Here is a 19,492-nt window from a genome sequence, read left to right as displayed (position 1 = left end):
TAAAAATGTATTTAGCTGATAGAAAAATTTAAAAAAATTAATAAAAATTATTTAAATAATATTAATAATAAATAAATATATATTCATACAAAATAAAAAAAAAATAAAAAAATATAATTAATATATAAAATTTATAATAATAAATAAATATATTCATATAAGCCTTATAAAATCATTTAATGCATCACCTTTGGCAAAGCTTCTCATTCCTTATAAAATAGCACATTAAAATCAGTGAATATATCAATAAATGCCAACTTTGCTTAAAAAGAATCCCTACATAAACAACAATTAATATTAATATTAAGACGAAGCTTCCCAAAATAACTATTAAAAAATTTACAATTCAGATGTTCTCGTAAAACTAATGCAAACAGCTGCTGTGAAATATCTGCCAAAAAATCTATTTAAGAATTTATTCCCCGATCGTTAAGGATCATATATTAAGCGTATTTTTTTATTTATTTGCTGTTGCGTTATTTAGTGTTATTTATAATAATGTAGTCAACCGCCATTTGCTAGTTGCAAAAAAATTGTTTTTTTTTTTTCTTTTTGCATAATTTATGACTGGCTGGAGCTGAGCCGCAGCTGGCTGTCTCGCTTTAATACACTGCACGCTGGCAGCATCATTTGTCTCGCTCACGCAATTTAGCAATTTTGCCTGTGTGCGTTGAGCTCTTTGTATTTTTCTTTATTTTATACATTTAATGCCAAAAACAATAATCAAAATACAAGTGCAAGACTCAGATATACACACATGCATAGAGAAACACGCAACTGCTTACACACACACGTGCATATCGTTTGACCAGTCTCCAGTGACAGCCCCGCAGTGTGGGCAGTTCCAAAGGCGAGCGAGCGAGAAAAAAAGCAACAACAGACAAAGGCAGGCCAGAAGGAAAAAACGAAAAACGTCGCTCAAACTGCAGGTGCAATGCCTGCATTCGCACACCCCACCAACCCATGCGCTGCCTCTCGCTTCCACAAGCTAGACTGACTGGCTGCCTGACTTAGTGTTCGTGTCTTTGCCAAAGAGAAGTGCACAAGCAGAGCGCTCGGCAGCACATGGCGCGTCTCTTAAAAACAAAAGAGCGTCAAAAGATTGCGGCGAATTGGTGAGAGCGCAACCGAGTGCTGCAGCTCAAAATTGAGCAGAAGCAACAGAGCAGCAGCAGAGGCAGCAGAAATACAAACGGAACTAATTAATGAACAATCTTTGCTGCTGCTGGTGCTGGTGCTGCTGCTGCGACGGTGACGGCGACGGCGGCTTCTGTCAAGTTTTTTTCTTCTTAAGCTTGTCGCCGCGCCAAGAATGTGCAAGAAAGAGAGGGGTATATATATGTAAAAAGCGTTAGTTTTATGAATAAGATAATTGCTTAAATTATAATTTATATTATTTATTTAAATTATTTTTAATTAACTTTTAGCTCTTATCCATGCCATTGCTTGCAGCAAGTAGTGTGAACTGTTTGCTGCATTTACTCACGCACTTACTCACACACACACACACACATGCACCTGCACATGCACACACGCATGCTTAACTATTAGGTGCCCCCCTTCGCACGCATTGCCGAAAATGCAGCGCGTTTGTCTCATCTCTTGAGCTAACGGCACAACGGCAGTTGCCGCTGTTTTTGGGGGGTTGCGCGGCGTTGGCTGTGTGTGGGAGAGCGAACCAGCGCCGAAGTCGCTCGCGAGCGAACTTCGCCTCGTCTCGCCAAGCGCATTCGTCGTCGGCGGCGCTTCGTTTTCGTTTTGCCGAGTAAAGGAATTTTGTACGTTTGCCGGCATTTGTTTTATCGCCGCACGCCGCTCGCCGCACGCCGCTTGCCGTTTGTCGCCTGCGACGCTCTTTTGCACTATTTTCGCTGCGCTCCTTTGCCTTGAAAACTGCAACTGCAATATTTGCTGGCTGCGACGTCGACAACGCCACACTATTTACGACTTGGGGGTCTCGCGGCTGACGTCGCGACGACGACTCAGCGAATTCGCATTCGCAACTCTCGACGCGACGGCAACTACAACAACAACAGCAGCAGCAGCAGCTACTAGCAGCAGCAGCGCCTCTGCGTTTTCGTAGCCCCAATCGACGTCGTCGTCGTCTGCTGCTGCTGCTGCCTGCCTGCTGCCCGTTAAGTTTGTTTTGAGTTTTTCCGTATCAAAATGTGCAAAACGTTTTCAGTCTAATTCAGACGCTCGTGCTGAAAAGACTTTTTATTGGGGGCACGTTCCGTTGCCAAAAATAACGACGAGACGCCAAAAACGAAAAAGCCGCCACACGCACACACATACACACACATTCACACATACGAGTTGTTAATAAAACAACAACATATTTTAAGCTAATTTCAAAAATATTAAAAAAAATTTTAAATTAAAAAAAATTAATAAAAAATTTTTTCAAAATAAAATTGAAAATGCGCGTAAAATAAGACACACACACATACACACATAGACTGTCACTCACACATACACACACGTAGTCACGTGTACGTTAATTACGCGACTAAAACGCGAGCGCGATAAACAACGCGTCGTCTCGTTGCAGTGTTTGACCCACACACACACGCACACACAACACATACAGCCACATGCATTCACGCACACACATGCATACAGCTAAACAGTTACATTTCGCTTTGCCGCTCGATCAATAGACACTCTCTCTCTCTCGCTCTCAATTTTTGGAGCTTACAAAATGGCGTCAACGGAGACGCCAACGTCGCGGCCAAGCAACGATCGCAGCAACAGCAGCAGCAGCAGCAACGTCGCCACCGCTGCCGCTGCGCAAACAGACAGCGAAACGTACGCTACGGAGCAGGCGCAAGCGGCGCAGCGACAGCGCAGTGGCGGCGGCGGCAGCAATTCGCCTACATCGCAAAAGGATAAACCAAAGGCCGTTAGCCCGCCGTTAACAACACCGCCGAGCGCTAGCGGTGCCGCCGATGTCGACGTCAGCGGCGCTGCCAACGCGGGCAGCTCATCGCCCAGCTCCAGTGCGACGACGACCACGACGCCGCTACAACAACAACAGCAGCACCAGGCGCTGCCGCAGCAATTCTGTCTGCGCTGGAACAACTACCAATCCAATTTGACCACGATCTTCGATCAGCTGTTGCAAAACGAATCCTTCGTGGACGTAACGCTCGCCTGCGACGGGCGCTCGATCAAGGCACACAAAATGGTGCTCTCCGCCTGCTCGCCGTATTTCCAAACGCTGCTCGCCGAAACGCCCTGCCAGCATCCAATTGTCATAATGCGGGACGTCAGCTGGTGCGACCTCAAGGCCATCGTGGAGTTTATGTATCGCGGCGAAATCAACGTAAGTCAAGATCAAATCGGTCCGCTGCTGCGCATTGCCGAGCTGCTAAAAGTGCGCGGCCTCGCCGACGTCACTCAAATGGAAGAGGTCAATTCTGCAGTTGCGGCAGCGGCAGCGACCGCCTGCTCGTCGCCCGCTCAGCTGTCGCCCAAAACTCCGGTGGAGCGCGAGTCGAGCGAGGAGCTGCTCTCCTTTATACAGCCAGAGAAAAAGTTGCGGTCCAGCGACTGGGATTGCGGCGAGCTGCGTCTTTCGCCACAGCAGCAGCACCACCAGCAGCAGCAGCAGAGCCGCAATGTGCGCAAGCGTCGCTGGCCCTCGGCCGATGCCATATTCCAAGCGCCTGCGAGTCCATTGAGCAGTCTGATCGCCGCTGAGCGACTGGAGCAGGAGCAGAAGGAGCGAGAGAGACAGCGCGATTGTGGGCTATTGACGCCGCCGCCCAAGCAACTGGGCGCTGGCAGCGGCAGCTTAACGCCGCGTCGCTTGACGCCCGCGGCGCAAGCACTGGAAACGGCGCTGCATGGAATGGAAATGCCCTCACCTGCAACGACGCCAGCGCCAGCCGCAGTAGCAGCAGCGGCGGCGGCGGCGGCAGCAAGTCGTTGCCCACGCGCGCTGCCCAGTCCACAGCAACAGCAGCAGCAACACCTCCATCATCTACAGCAGCAACAGCAACAGCAGCAGCATCACATCTCCACTTCCGCTTCCGCTGAGTCGCGTTTTCCGCTCGGCTCTGCCGCGGCCATGGCCGCTGCCGCCATGGAGCTAAGCGTCGCTGCAGCCGAGCCGCGACTGCCACCACCACCGCCGCACCATCATAGCGGACCCTCCAGCTCTGCTTCGCTAGCGGACGATATGGAGATCAAACCCGGCATAGCGGAGATGATACGCGAGGAAGAGCGGGTAAGTGCACATAGACTCTCTTTGAACGTTCTCTTAGGCCAGTTCATTCACAAACGCGATCTGCTTAGCGCGCTCTCTCTTTAGCAGAAGCAGCAGCAGCCGCGTGTGCTTACGCTCACGTGTCAAGCATTTCGCTCTCACCGCTCTCGTGCTCTCTGTTTTGTTTTGATTTACGTTTCGCGATCTTCATTTTGTTTCGGCGACTTTTTGCCGACGGCATTTCGCCGCGTGACGTCATAATAGCCGCAGCAGCAGCAGCAACAGCTACCGTGGAATGTTGTTGTTCGCTGCGCTCATGATTGACAGCATTCACGTGCTGCACGTCGTCGCCGGCGTCGTGGCTGCTGCCGCGCTGCCTCCGCCGTCGCTGCTGCCGCCTCTGCCACAGCAACTGCCTCTGTTCATTGTTGTTGCCGGCCACGTCTTCTGCTCGCGATCGTTGAAAGCATTTTAAACATTTTTCGCCTTGTCGTAGGTTCCATGCGATGCTTCCTCCTTGTGTCCGAACATTAATTGATTGTTAAATATGAATGCGAATCTGAATATTCATTCATACGAGTTTGTGTTTGGCAATTAAGAAAATCCAGTGTTGGAAAACGCATGTTTACTATATATTATGATGCGATACAGATGCTAACAAATTTATAGGAAGTTGAATATAAATTGGCATTAAAACACTTCAGTGTTGTATTACGCTGTATGAAAGCAAGTACTCTGAAAATAGTGTTAAATAGTGTTAAAAGTTGTAATCTCTTTATAAACTAAAAATGCTGAATTAGCCTAACAGATCAAATTAAAATCTTGCTAAAATAAAATAGAGAGTTGAGTGTTGAGTAATATCTAAAACATGTATTTTATGTATTTATAAAAATTGATTGAAACTGTCCTTTTTTTTTGCTATAAATAAGCTTAAAAATATGAGTTAGATATGAAATATTTTTCAGTAGGTCTTTTCCAACCTACATTTATATTTCCAGATAAAGCTCTGTTAGTTTTTAGATAGTTAAAACCTTTTTAAACGAGTAGTTTAAAGAAGATATTTCTATCTCTATAACCGAGTCGGAGTTATGTCAGAATCGTCTTGAGTCACTTTTATAACATCACGTTGTATGTATATAGTATGTATAAATGGAATACCCTAATAAAATATGTCAAAAGTTAAATAGATATTTTCATTCTTATCCAATGAGTTAACGTATTGCATTAGAATTCCTTTTTATACTTTTACTGACATAATAAAGAACTAAAAACCTGTTCATAAATCATTTGAAATTATTTATTTTAAATGGTTTGTTATCCACTTTTTTTCTGTTTTCTCCTTCTTCTTCTTATCCCCATCAAACTTATCCAAAGAGTTTACGCGCCTGCATCAGAGTTGTCCATAAACTGGTTTTCAGATACGATCTGTTGGTGCAATCATGTCAACGGTTCTCTCTCGCTACACAGTCGACGCGCCTTGCGACTAGCGTTCCATCAACATTAAGCCGCATCGCAGAATTCGCACTTTAATAAAGAATTTTTATTTATTTATCTAATAGACGTCGACGAACCCGAAGCGTCTGCCCAACTCTCACACTGATTTGAGCATTCACATTCGATTTGTGCTCGCTGGAATGCGATATTTGTTTGTCTCTGCACGCGGATCTCCCTTTGGGCTGGGACAGATCACAGCCATGACCAGAGTTGCCAGCCATTCGTTCGTTCGTTCGCTTGTTCTTGTTTATTGTCGCTTTCGAGTGCATTAATCAAATAAACCAAAGGCTGGCTCGATCGCTTCACTCGCTTCTCGAGCGCATTAGCATGCTCATATGTTCGAATTCGAAATCGTTTGTTTATCTCATTTAATATTTTGATACCCTGCAGCTTATGAATATGGGAGTGTAGGGTATATTGAAGCTGAGGCAATGATTGTGGCAGGCTAATTGGAGGATACTATAAGGTGGACCGTGAGAAAGAGCAATTGAAGGCTCGATAAGTTTCGATTTTTTATGAACTAAATTTGTGAATTTATATGTATAAATCAGATCCGGAAATATAAATAATAGTATATAGATTTTTAGTTACTGATATAGTCTTCTCAGGCATAGTAAAGAGCATTACTATTAATGCTGATGCCCCTGGAAAATTTATAACAAAATTTAAAATTTTTTAACAAATTAAAAACTTGAGTACATCTACTGTTATATTATATTTTTAGGTATATTATAATTTTATTCTTATAGAAATTTATTTAAAAAGTATTCCAAAGTCTGAGCTAAAAGTCTCTATAAATAAATATTTTATAGAGCATCTGCAAGTCGTTCAAATTCGGACTATTCAGTTTGTCTATCTGTCTGCGTTCCCGTTTGCTTGTTAGCGTATCTCTTTCTCTCTCTCTCTCTCTCTTTGGCTTACCCTCTCTTCCACTCTATGCCTCTCTCACGCTCTCTCTCGTGTATTTCTTCAATAAATATTTTGTTTTTATGCATTTTTAAATATTTTTTTTAACGCTGACCGCGGGCTTTGATTTTGTTCGTTGCTGTTGTTGTTATTTGTATTTTTATGTGCTTAGAAATTCTTTGGAAATGCATCGGCAGCAACAACAACAACAACAACAACAACAGCTACATCTGCATCTGCATCTGCATCTTTTGTTTTGTTTGCCTTGGTATTAGTGCTGGCCATGTTTATGCTTTCCTGCTGTTTGCCTAACCAATTCTTATGCCACTTGTTGTTGTTGTTGTTGTTGTTCCTCGTGCGTTTATTTACACATTTCATTTATTAAAAATCGCTGCCACGTCCCCTACCCCTTCACCTGCTTCAACACCCCGCTGATCTGTCGGAAAATGCTCATATATAACTAATAAGAACGTTGCACTCGAGCTGCATCGACTGCATAATACCCGCTTCATTTATTACCTAATATTTTTGCATTTTCCAAGCATAATATAATGTAAAGAACCAGCTGCAGAACAGATCAACGCTGATTCATCTTGGAAGCTAGATAAATCTTGCTCTAGAGCTGTGGAAGATATATATCAAGATAACACTTCATTGCTATATAAATATATATCAAATTTAAAAAAAAGGAAATCTTCACCTTATAGGTTATTAGACAACCAATATACCCGCTTTGCACTGCCCGAAGCAAGTATAAAAATCAAATATTGACAGGCGGCATCCGCTTCTATAGTTGCCTCTCTATATGCAAAATAATCAATTCCCATATGCAGCTCGTCTTAAATACTTTTAATACGTTTCGTTTTTTTCCCATTTATTTACAAGCTGTTGTTTCTCCTTGTGGCATGCCACACACATAAGCAGCTAAAGCCGATAAGTGTCAGCCTTTGTCTCCCGATCGGTCGATCTTTCTGCTTCGCTTTCCGTTGATTAATTGCACTTTTATAATATTTCTCATTTTCTTGGCCTTTTGTTGAAAATCAACTTTGTTTTTTTTTATATTTTCTTTTATTTATTTTGTTTTCGGCTTCTTCATCGTCTTCTTCTGGTTCATATTTTATTGCTGCTGCTGCGACTGCTGCTGCATTTTATGCGTGCATCATTAGAGGTAATATTTTATTTTTATTATTCTCTCAGGTTCAGTGAACTCCAGTCGAGCAGATCTCAGCTATATATATATATATATATATATTTATATATATATATATGTAGTTGTAGGTGATGCGGGTTAATTAATCTTTAATTGAATTATGTTGAGATAGCAAATAAGATTAAGAGTAAGAGTGCTTTTATTGGGAGTGCACAACTTCTAGATACCTTCCTTACTTTATTCATAATATTGCCTATAGCTGTGGGCATATTGGAGGGTTTTGAAGAGAGGTGTTCTTTATAATTGTGAATAATTTATGGAAAAACTAAATAGTAAATTTGTTGAATGTCGCTCTTAAAACGCGTTTGATGTGCTTGAATAACTTAAGTTTTATGTAAAATTTTATAGATTTGATGGAAATTGATAGACATCGATATTTATCGATGGTTTGTAACAAACTTGAGAGTAACTGTGTAAAATTGCAGTCTCTGATTCTTCTAGATATATGACACGCATGTCGGCCGTTGACTCTACAACTCTACAAGGGATTATTAGAAAAAATTGCAAAAATTAATTATACCCTGTTTATTCATTAGCACAGAATACTTAAATGAAATTTTTCACATAAATTTATATAGTCATATATCTATATTTTTATTAATTTATCACTAAAACAACTTCAAAATAATTGTAAAATGCTTAACAAAATTATGCCTTAAAATAGAGTGGAAGAAATGAATTAATAAAATGCTGCCTTTCAATAATTTACAAAAAGTATCTGTTAAGCACTTTCGTTTTCGACCTTAGCCATTATCGAAAGTCAAAAAAAGAAGAAAAGACAGATAAGTATATGAAGCTCTGGGCAATTGGTTAGCTGTCGAATTACACTACCAAACTACCAACGAAAAAAAAATATATTACGCACGCATATCCTTAAACTCAGTTGGAGTTGCTGAATATAATAAGCGAGTTGTAGCTGACAAAAAAACTTGTGTAGACAAATTACCTCAGAGAGGAGGGGGAGCATCCAACAACAACAAGCAAACGTGCCACATTCAAGCTACTTCATACACACACACACACGCAGAGGAAGGTGTAGGAAAAAAAAACAGGCAGGCAGCAATCAAAAAGGCAACAACCAGAGCAAAAGCAGCAGCAGCAGCCGGCAACAAAATGTGTGGCATGCATAAAAATTGAAAAAGATGCAACTCACAAAAAACGAAAGAAAAATGAGAAGAAGGTGCATTTGAATTGTGTGTGTGCGTGTGTGACTGTATCTGTATCTGTGTAGGTGCGCAAAGGAAGCCAACAAGCCACTTAACCCAATCGACAAAAGTCATTACACTCGTCACTCTCGGCAGAGCCAAGCGACCCTGCCATCCCCTAGCCTACCTTTGCCCCGAGTCTGTGGCACAAACGGACGACGCTTCCGCTGGGCGTCGACGTCGACTGCGCCTGATCTTTTGCCTGTGTTAAATTGGCCTCAAGTGGCGGCAGAGCTAACGTCGAGACTCGTTTCAGTGTCTCCCTCTCTCTCTCTCTGTCTGTCTGTCTGTCTCTCTGTGTGTGTGTGAATAAAATAATATAAATAATACAATTTATTACAAGCGCAGCGTGTGTTTCTTCTAATGTATATGTATCTGAAAGATACAATATCTTGGAGCTGTATCTGTGCCTCGCTGCATCTGCTGCTCATCGCTATTGTATACAACAGCTCAATGCACATTGCTGCTTAATGAAAAATAAATAAATAACATAAAAATGAAGAAATATATACAAAAAAAGAACAAAATAACATCGAGTAGAAGATGAAGCAGCAATGGAAAAGACGACGAAGAAGAAGTGGAAAACGAAAAAATAGAACAAACTGCGGCCGCAGCGCATAAAAATAAGAGCAAATATAAATTGTATAATCCGCTTTGATGTATCGCCTTCTGTTTTATATTATTCAGGCATATTTTATTATGCTCTATCTATAAGGCGGAGTCTTATGGACTTAAGAAGCCATAAGTAACGTATTTTGTTTAAAGTATATTAATTATTCAATACAGTTTAGATGCATAAGCAACATAAGTTAGAGTTCTTAGCTGCCTAGCCATGTACTAAAGAATATAAACAAGTTGTTCTGTTTCACTATGCTATAAGAAATAGGCTTACAACGAAGTTATACGCAAGAAAGTTCTTCTGAGAGTAAGAGCTTGTACATAAATTAGTATAGGACAAATCGGTTTTAGGTTTATCTAACTGAGTGTACTTAGAAAACTGCGCTCTTGCTGCAGATAGCTTTTAGGTGCTGCAAATATTTCTTCTTATTTATTTAGTATGCCTACAAGATTAATATAAATAAGTCGAACTACCTAAATAAGCTCTGCTTATGGATATTTTTTTGAAACTTGATAAGGATAATTTTTAAGGCTATAAGGCAAACAGAAACTGGTGTCTGTCTGAGTAAACTATGAGAACTAAAACTCTTAACTAATTAAAATTTTGTCAAAATTTCTTCATGTTGTGGCATTTATATCAGCTGATCGTTGCTCGATCTGTTATGTATTTTATATAGTAATACTCTTATATATATGTGCTTTTATAAGCACATATGACCTCGTATGACTTAAGTATGTCATACAATTGACTGCATCAGCTATAATCAATTTTCATTTTTGGTATCACAAATACTCAATTCACTTATTTATATATTTGAGTCAATTTACACATTTCAAATGCATTCACCTGATTTAGCTATTAAGAATAAAAGAGTTGATCCCAAATATAATTATTTTTAATCTTTAATTGAATCAGCATCGAAAATTTCACAGAACTAAAATTTCAAATTTCAAATTTTATTTTTATTTTTGTTCAACATTTTGATTGCGTTATTCGCTTGCCATTATTTATATATAAATCGTAGGGTATTAAATGTTCTTTCATTTCAATGCCATGCCAAGTTGTTTATACATTTGGAGCCGCAGCCCCAAACATAATTGAAGTAATTTTACATTTTACGTCTTTTAGCAGATATTCAGATACAGCTATAGCTACAGCTGCAGATACATTAATTTAGTTGCCAATTCTATAAACATTTAATTTAAAAGGAAAATCCTATAAAAAATAGCCAACGAAATTGCTTGTGTTTATACATATATATACAAAAACCAGATATGGAGCGGGCACAAAATGAGCGTAATTTTATTTTTTATTTGCTTTGCTAAGCTAAATAAAGATATATTATTATATCTATATATATATAAGAATATATATATGTTGCAGCTGCTGCAGTAACGCTCGTAGATACACGTTGATTAATCTATAAAAATAAATTTGTATCTGTTGGAGAGCTGTGCTACGGCCCCTTCTGCATATTCTAATCGGATTTAGTTTTGCCTGGGCTTCATTTATTTTATTTATTTTTATGCTTGTAATGCGGCATAAATAATTTATGCAGATAAATAACCCAAAACCAAAAGCAAAGCCAAAGCCAGAGTCAGCTCCAAGGGGCGCCCCAGCCGCCAGACCAAGAGAGCGAGAGACTGACGGAGTGAGAGAAAGGGAGAGCGGGAGAAGAGGATATGAGGAGGCCCAAGCAATGCCATCATAAAGCAAAACAACAAACTAAGAGGAAGGGAAGAAGCGGGAAGCGGGCATGGTGGCAGCGGCGAGGGGCATGGGGCATGGGGCATGCTGCAAGAACGACTCAAAATTCAGAAAGGGTTGGGCGGCAATCAAATCTTGCTCGTATGTGTGTCTATATGTTTATGTATATATACATATATCCTTCTAAAAATATTTATTTATTTATTTTCTCAACCCACGCACACATACACACACACAGACATTTATTTGTAACGTTGTATAAATTTATTATATTGCATTAGTTGTAAGTCAGCCTCCGCACTCATGCCAAGAATTCTGCCTGAGTGGAGTGTCTTGGCTTGTTGTTGCTGTTGTTGTTGTTGTTTCTCTTTGCGTGCGTGGGCAGGGGGTAGCCGCATTTATATGGCCACAAGAAGTTGGAGATACAGCCCGGAGTCTGAGGCCCTGCCACAAGCGCGCAAAAAGGTGCGTAAAGAAAATAGCTTATTATAAATTACGGTAAAAAATATAATAAAATAAAGCAATGAAAAAAAAACAACATTGAACAGCTAAAAAGAGCCCGAAGTAAAACACAGGCTACAAAAGGAGCACATAAAGTTTAGCTAACAAACTAGACCACAGCATATATAGTTAGATATTTGTTGATATGCAAGAGGCGAGGTCTAGATTGCTAGCGCGGCACTCACAACCTCATAGAAGAATGATATGATATATAATTATATATTTTTCTGCTTTAACCATAACTCTTTTGAGACTCTTTTGACTAGAATTATAAAAGTTTACTTCAATCGGAATAGTTGGAAAGCTTATCTAAAGAGGTGCTCTGACTTATTCAAAGTTTAGATAAAGCAAGTTTCAACAACTTAACTACAGAACAAGTCAACTTCACTTCATAGATTACGCTAAATACATTAAAATTGCTGATCAATGAAACGATATATCACTGATATAAGATTAATAAAAATCGGATATTGCAGCACACAAAATATTAAAATTAATTTAACAGAAGAACAGAGAGTCTCTTTGCTTGGCTTTTTTCAATAATATTTTAAGATACAATTTTGTAGCGCTGGCAAATGTATCTGATACTGAAAAATCACTTGGGCAGGTTTTTCGCGCGTTGCGCAGTGCAACAAACTAAAGACAAATATTTACAATGAGCAGCCGATTAATCACAGAGTCTGCGAGCGGAGGAGATGACGAGGGCGAACAGAGCGGAGGGGGCAGAGTATTAAATAAATAAATTAATGGCAGAGAGCTATGGCAGGCAACGAGGACAGCGACAACAAAAGATACTTTTCGTTCTGTCTGTGTGCATGTGTGTATGTGTGTATCTTAAAGATGCAAGTTTTTTTTTGTAAGTTGGCTTTTGTCTTTGTGCAGGCAGAGCTGGCTTTGTGACTGTGCGCGCGCCTTGCAAACATATCGGCAAAAATAAATTAATTAAAAATGCACGCAGGCAGAGCGGGCGCTGAGGCGTCGCCCAAGTGGGCGTACTGCGAGAGAGATACATTTTATTTATTTATTTTTTTTTTATTTTTAATGAATTTTTATATATTTGCTGTTTTATGTATCTGTGCTCTGATTGAAAGTTGCGCAGCTGTGAGTCAATGCGAGTCAACAAACGTTTTTTTTTTTATAATTACATTTATTTATTTACAATAATTGCGTGCTGTATATATTTATTATAGCGCACACTCGTGATAGCCATCGGAAATCGATTGTTGCTTGCAAAACAACATTGTTCTCTATTTATTTTTTATTGTCGTCAGCGATAAGATATCATTAATGCGATTGGGTAATCTATAGCTGCACAGCAAATTAATGTAAAATAATAGAAAAAAAAACATACAAATAATGGTATAGAAATACATGCATATATATATATATTTATATATATATATATATATATATAAATAAACTAAAATTGAGTTCACGATTGATTGGGCCGCGCTGATATAGCTTATCGTGTCCTAAAAAAAATGATTTCGTAAATCTAAGATCATAAATGTAATCTAAAGATACGCAGCTAGCCGTTAGAGATATTAGAGATAATAGCTACAGTTATAGGTATTGAGATACTTTTGATTGGCACAGTTTCAAAATGCAATGTAAAGTTACACATACTTAGATACTTTTGTATCTGTTTCTGTTTCATTATCTGTATCTGTATCTTTATCGTCTGCCTTACGCTGTCGTACGCTTTTGGCTATTCGCGCCATGTGTGTTATTGCTGTTGTTGTTCTGTGTGCCCAGCCATAACCTGCCGCAACATTGAACAACTGCGTGTAGCATCACCTTCAAATGTTAATGGCGAACTCGGTATACCCTAATATTCAGAGTCGCAAGGTAATGTCCAACTTTAATTGCAGAAACTTTTGACTGTTTTGATTGGACTGATACTTTTAGAGGTGTGAGCTAGATTCCTTAGCCAGGGTCAACTGTAGCTATACATGGAAGTCTCATTTCCTCATAATGCTCAGCACAGCTAACTTACCCCAAGGGTCAGTTAATGATTCAGCGAGAACAGCAGAAAACTTCTCATTGAAGTCGACTTTGACTTTGACGCGTTCAGTTGGACGCATGCCGGTTGCTGCCAAATGGATGAGACCCAAAGACAGGTTGGGGAAGCGAGTGGGACGGTTGGAGGGCGAAGAGTGGCGAGTGTTGCTGAGTGGTGCAGCTCTCACGCTCCACTAACAGTGCGTGGTGTTTGGTCGACGAGCTGCGTGTTAAGAACAAATCGCTGTCTGCGCCGCTTTCATTCAATTAGATACATTTGTATCTTATGACATATATTTTCACACCTTTCGCGCTTGGCTTTCAGTATAGTGGAGGCGTCATCAAAGGCAGCAGCAGCAGCAGAGGCAGCTGCTATATAAGTGAACCTGCAGTTGTGTATCCGTAAGATACATTATTATGGCTGCAATGTGCAATAAAAATAAATACGTTTTTCTTTTTGTGGATTTTTATAACATTTAACATTGTGCACAGCGCATTTTTCTCAACTTATTTATGAGTCGAGCACAAAGAATAAGAAGAACAAATATATGTACATATATATTTATGTGCCTGTGTGTGTGTGTGTGCGTGTGTTGATCTCCCTCAGCGTCGCCCGCGCTGCGTGTGTACCTACGTTTAAATTTTTTATGAGTTCGTAATAAAGTTTCAACATTTTTCATCATTAAAATAAAATATAAAGCCGAAATTATATTTTATCGTCTTTGCATCATTCTTTTTCCTTAAATACAAGGCACACACACACGCAGTCGCTTCGCTGAGATACAAAGATACAGATACAAAGTTGAAGTTATGTGCAGTGAAGTCGCAGTCGACGTCGCGGCCGTCGCAGCAATAATAATGAATATATATGGAGAAAGACAAGAAACCGCACTTTAAACGAAGACGGGGCTACTCTTGAAGAGCGAGAGGGGACGAGAGAGAGAGAGGGCAAAAATAATAAATAAAATAACACAACGAAATAAAATAAAAAAAGAGGAGATGAAGCAGTAAAGGCAGCAGCAAAGAAATATTCTTTAATTTAGACCCGCGTCTGGGGAGAATCAAAAAGGGAAAAGGGAAAACAAAAATATATATAAAAAATATATATCTATATATATATATATATATATATATATATATATATATATATATATATAAACGAAAAACGTAATATAAAATAAATATTTCAAGAGCTCCGACTTCATTGTTGTTGTTGTTGTAGTAATTTATAATATTCCTTAACGATGTGCAAAGGGCAAAAACTGCGCACACACATTGCACAGTGGAACTGATACGTCGACAGTGGGGCAAAGATAGCGATGGCCATAAAAAAAACTAAAGAAAATTAAAGTGCTTAAGGTCTGTTAAAGAGCAAACAGGTATGCGGTAATTGATATAGCCAAAGATATATTAATAGAAAAACATATATTATGCTTTCGTTAGAGATAAAAATGTGGACTCAAGTATAGATATAGATAAATATATTGATATATATTTAAATAAAGAGTTGGACTAAAGTAAATATGCATATGGATGCAAATAGATATAGATTGATATATTTACATAATTAGGATAGAGATATAGTTAAAAGTTGAAGGTTTGATAGATAATAATATCTTTCTAGATATTTGATACAGCGAAGGGTATTATAGATTAACTTGAATGTGTATAAAAGGTTCTGTATGGAGATAAAGTAGTTTATATATATATATTTTTATATATATATATATATATACATCTATAGATTAAAATACAGTTGAAGATAAATACACATAGATATAGTTACAGATAAAGGTACAAAATACGCAGTTTTATTTTCTTAAGATTAAAGAGATAAAGATATACATTAAGATAACAGAAATAGAGTTATAAAAAACTAGATAAAAAGAAAATAAGACACAAAAATACAAGCTGTATATATATATATATATATATATATATATATATTGACATCTAAAATATTCCTAAAACAATCTCCAGTAAAAACTAGAAAAAATCAATCAAGTTTTTATCTTTAACCTAAACGATATTGATTACTATTGACATTTTAGTATTAGACAACTCGAAAACTATTTATCTTCAGAAAAAATATTTATCTTAATAGAGATTGATGTTGACAGCTATTTATCTATATATAAACCTGCTTACAAAGTATTCAATTTCCTATCTATACAATTTATTTAATCGCAATTAGTTGAGGTGCTGACAAATTATTAACTTAATGCGCATTTGACATTGGCATTGCAAAGTTTTAATTGTTTTTTCTTTTTTTTTTGTGCTAAACCAGCAACAACTAGTTCACAATTTAGCAAAGTCATGTGTCCACTGTGAATCTTAATACATTTTATTATACTTATTTTTGTTTTTATTGTCGAGCTGTTGTTTAAAGATATAACATATATATATATATATATATATATATATATAAATATGTATATATGTATATATAAATATGTATATGTGTGCATGTATGTGTATGTATATATATATATATATTTATGCGCAGCTGTTAAGGAAATGATTTTCGAAAATTGAAGTTTATGACGTTGAATGGAATGAATGTTCCATGAGTCCATGTGTGTGTGTCTGTCTGTATGTGCGTGTGTGTGTTAATATACAACCATTTATATTAATATTGTAAACAATAATTTTTAAAGCTGTTAACTTAAGTTCTGTGCCGCGGCGCATTGAACTTTGAACATGTATTCCTCACTCAAACATACTCTACACACACAGGTACACACACACATACTCACACAGAGGCATCTTAACACGTATTTACTTGTAGGTTTGCTTGGCTTTGAGTTTAATTTGGCTTAATTGCGTGCAAGTCGCTGCCGCTGCCTTGGCTCGTATCTCATTATCAGGCAGCGACGTCGACGTTGGCGTCGTGCGATTAATCAAATCAAACGAAATCAAATCAAAGGCGATTTAGCTAGCGCACATGAACTGAAGTATCTGCCAGAGTCGAGGCAGGGCTACGTATATAAAAAAAAACTTGGGATCTGGTTAGGAGGAGCTCGGTGTGTGTGTGTGTGTGTGGAGTGAAGCTATGACAAAGCATTTTTAAGCCATTTGATTGACTGACGTTAAAATATTCACGTGCAGCGATTTTAATCGCTAGCAAAACGGGCGCAGTGCAACTTTTTTTCTTCTTTCTCGTACCTATACCCTGTAACAGTCAAGTGGTGCTGGTGGGGTGTGCTAGGAAGAGATATTACTGAGCAAAAAGTTGTTAACCAAGAAATCTTCAATTAAATTAGTAAAAATGTAATTGATTAATTTTTTTGAATAATTAGAATCATTGAGAAATTTATTGATAAATCGAATTTACTATTCGATAAACGATAAATTGTAGTATTTTAGCAAAGAAGGCGGATTGGGAATCCAGAGGTATATTATGTTGAAAATAAATGAGGGGTTTGTTCTTTTTATTTCTCTTATTGCGTTTGGTGTTCATGAACCAAATGCAGAAATTAGAGTCGCAACATCGATAAACGACATAAAATCGATGAAAATATGGAAATCTGCTTAAACTTGTTAATTTAAGGAGGTTAAAGATACTATAGAATAGCTATAATATTATGGTCGACTGTTAAAGTTAATATTAATCGCTTTTTATACTCTGAGTGCAGAGCTAAGAAGAATCTGTTGTGCTTTATACAGGGTACATTCAAGTCGATCACTTTGGGCATCAACTTGCTTCCTTGTTGTTTTTTGCGCGCCTCATTTTTTTACAGCTCTTCAAATCGCAATGCGAAAGAAAAAAATAATTATTATTAAAAACATATGAGTGTGCGTGTGTGTGTGCGTGTGTATCTATGAGTGTGAGTTTAACATACAAAAAAAAAAGAAAATATAAATGAGTGCAGATGCAGGCGCAACAACGTTGTCGTTGTCGTTGTCATAGTTGTTGTTGCCTTTGGCTGCATTTCTTCAAGCTTTTGTTGTTGTTGCTGCTGTTGCTGTTGCTGTTGTTGCATTTGTTGTTGTTGCATTGCCTGAAGGCTTGCTCTGTATTGGGGATTAATGAATTTGATATAATGACATTTTAGATTGCATCTGCATAACATTTAATTGTGTTTGCCTGTCAGACAGCATTTCGCATTTCGCATTTTGAATTTCGCTGCAAACGCATTTTGTGCTTTGTCATTTAGACTAAAAAAAAGTTGTGTACCCTTCGCTTATTGGGGGAGTGCTGACAGTGGTTTGGGCCGGGTTGGTCCTATCGATTTTGGTGGGCACCCAAAAAGAACCTTTTCACAATTTTCCATATGCAAATGGCAATATAATGGAAGTAACTTAGAAAATAGTTCATGCCCAAGACCTAGTTTCTAAATAATAATGGTTTTCCTATTTTTTTTCGAGTGTATGCGTTCCAATTAAAAACCGTAAATGCCGATTGAGTGTGTTGGCGTGTGTGTGTGTGTGTGTTTGCCTAATTTGCCAATTAACTTAATGGGCATTTATTATTTAGCAATAAAATATGCAAAGCAATTGCTGAAATGTGGCACAGACAACGCAACTGAGCAACTGAACTGCACAGAACTCAGTTAACTGTTGTACGTATTACCACAAAGAGCAACAAATAATACGTAAAATACTAACAACTACAACAACAGCAGTAACAACAACAACAGCGACAACAACCACCTGGCATAATAACTTTTGCAAAATGACAGCCAACAAACTGCTGCAAAGCCACACAGCATTAAAAGCAACGCACTTTATATACTCTATAGATAGCAAGTGCTTGGCGTACACTTGGCGAAAAAAGGTAGTGTGAAAGCTAGAGAGAGAATTGTATGTTTTGGAGGGCTGCTCTAAGATTCAAGTTTAAGAGTAAAAAAAAATTTATTTTTTTAAATTTTATTTTACTAAATGAAGCAACCTAAAGAATTTTTTAAAATCAAATATAATATCTTAAGCTGTTTTAGTAGATGTATATCTAAATATATCATCATTCTATATTTTTATTTTTATTTTTATATTTATATTTCCACTCATAAAAATTATTTTAATAAATTTGAAAAGAAGAGTTCAAATTTCAGTTAAATTTAATTTTACATAGTTAGCTAGGTTATTCTCATATTAAGTTATTAGAATTTGTATTTATATTTTTAAGTCTATGTAATTTACATATAACATTAATTTTTAATTTTAATTTTAATATTTTACCAAATGCTATAATTAATATTTAAAATATTTATTTGCCAATTGCCTGGCTTAGCTAATCAACTCTTATTGGCAATAAATATATAAAGACAAAAGCTGCTGCGACGACGTTGCGAGTTTTGTTTCGACTTTGCAGCGCGATGCCGCGGACAAAACATAATTTACTTTCGGCTGCATAAACAATGCAATAAAATAAAAGAACCGATGCGAAGCCGTAGCAGAGGCAAAGAGAAAGAGCAAGAGAAGCAGTAAATAAAATATATGGCATTGGAATAAAATATTTGTAACAAAAATAAACGCAGCCCAGCTCAGTGGCTGGCCAAGACGTCAGAGACGGTGGCCAGGCGGCGTTAGGACCACGAATTGAATGCGAATCGCGAATCGCAGTCGAAGTCGAAGTCGAAGTAGAGTTGAGACTTGGCTCACACAAATTGGCCCAAGTCGAGGCAGAGGCGGCATCGGTA

General features: G+C 38.1%; 1 protein-coding gene across 1 annotated transcript in view; it reads left to right on the top strand.

The window, feature by feature from the left end:
• The first annotated feature begins 2,424 nt into the window (after window positions 1–2,424).
• Window positions 2,425–19,492, top strand: part of LOC111591921 (protein bric-a-brac 1) — a 72,745-nt gene continuing 55,677 nt past the window's right edge. The window contains exons 1-2 of the mRNA XM_030223761.1: window positions 2,425–3,988; window positions 4,043–4,231. Coding sequence (XP_030079621.1) covers window positions 2,702–3,988; window positions 4,043–4,231 — 1,476 coding nt within the window. The 5' untranslated portion in view covers window positions 2,425–2,701. The remainder of the gene's footprint in view (window positions 3,989–4,042; window positions 4,232–19,492) is intronic.

The sequence above is a fragment of the Drosophila hydei genome, unplaced genomic scaffold, assembly GCF_003285905.1.
Source record: "Drosophila hydei strain 15085-1641.00,03,60 unplaced genomic scaffold, DhydRS2 tig00000283-arrow-arrow-pilon, whole genome shotgun sequence".
NCBI lineage: Eukaryota > Metazoa > Arthropoda > Insecta > Diptera > Drosophilidae > Drosophila > Drosophila hydei.
Note: the sequence above shows the minus strand (reverse complement) of the source record. Positions and strands in the feature narration are given on the sequence as shown.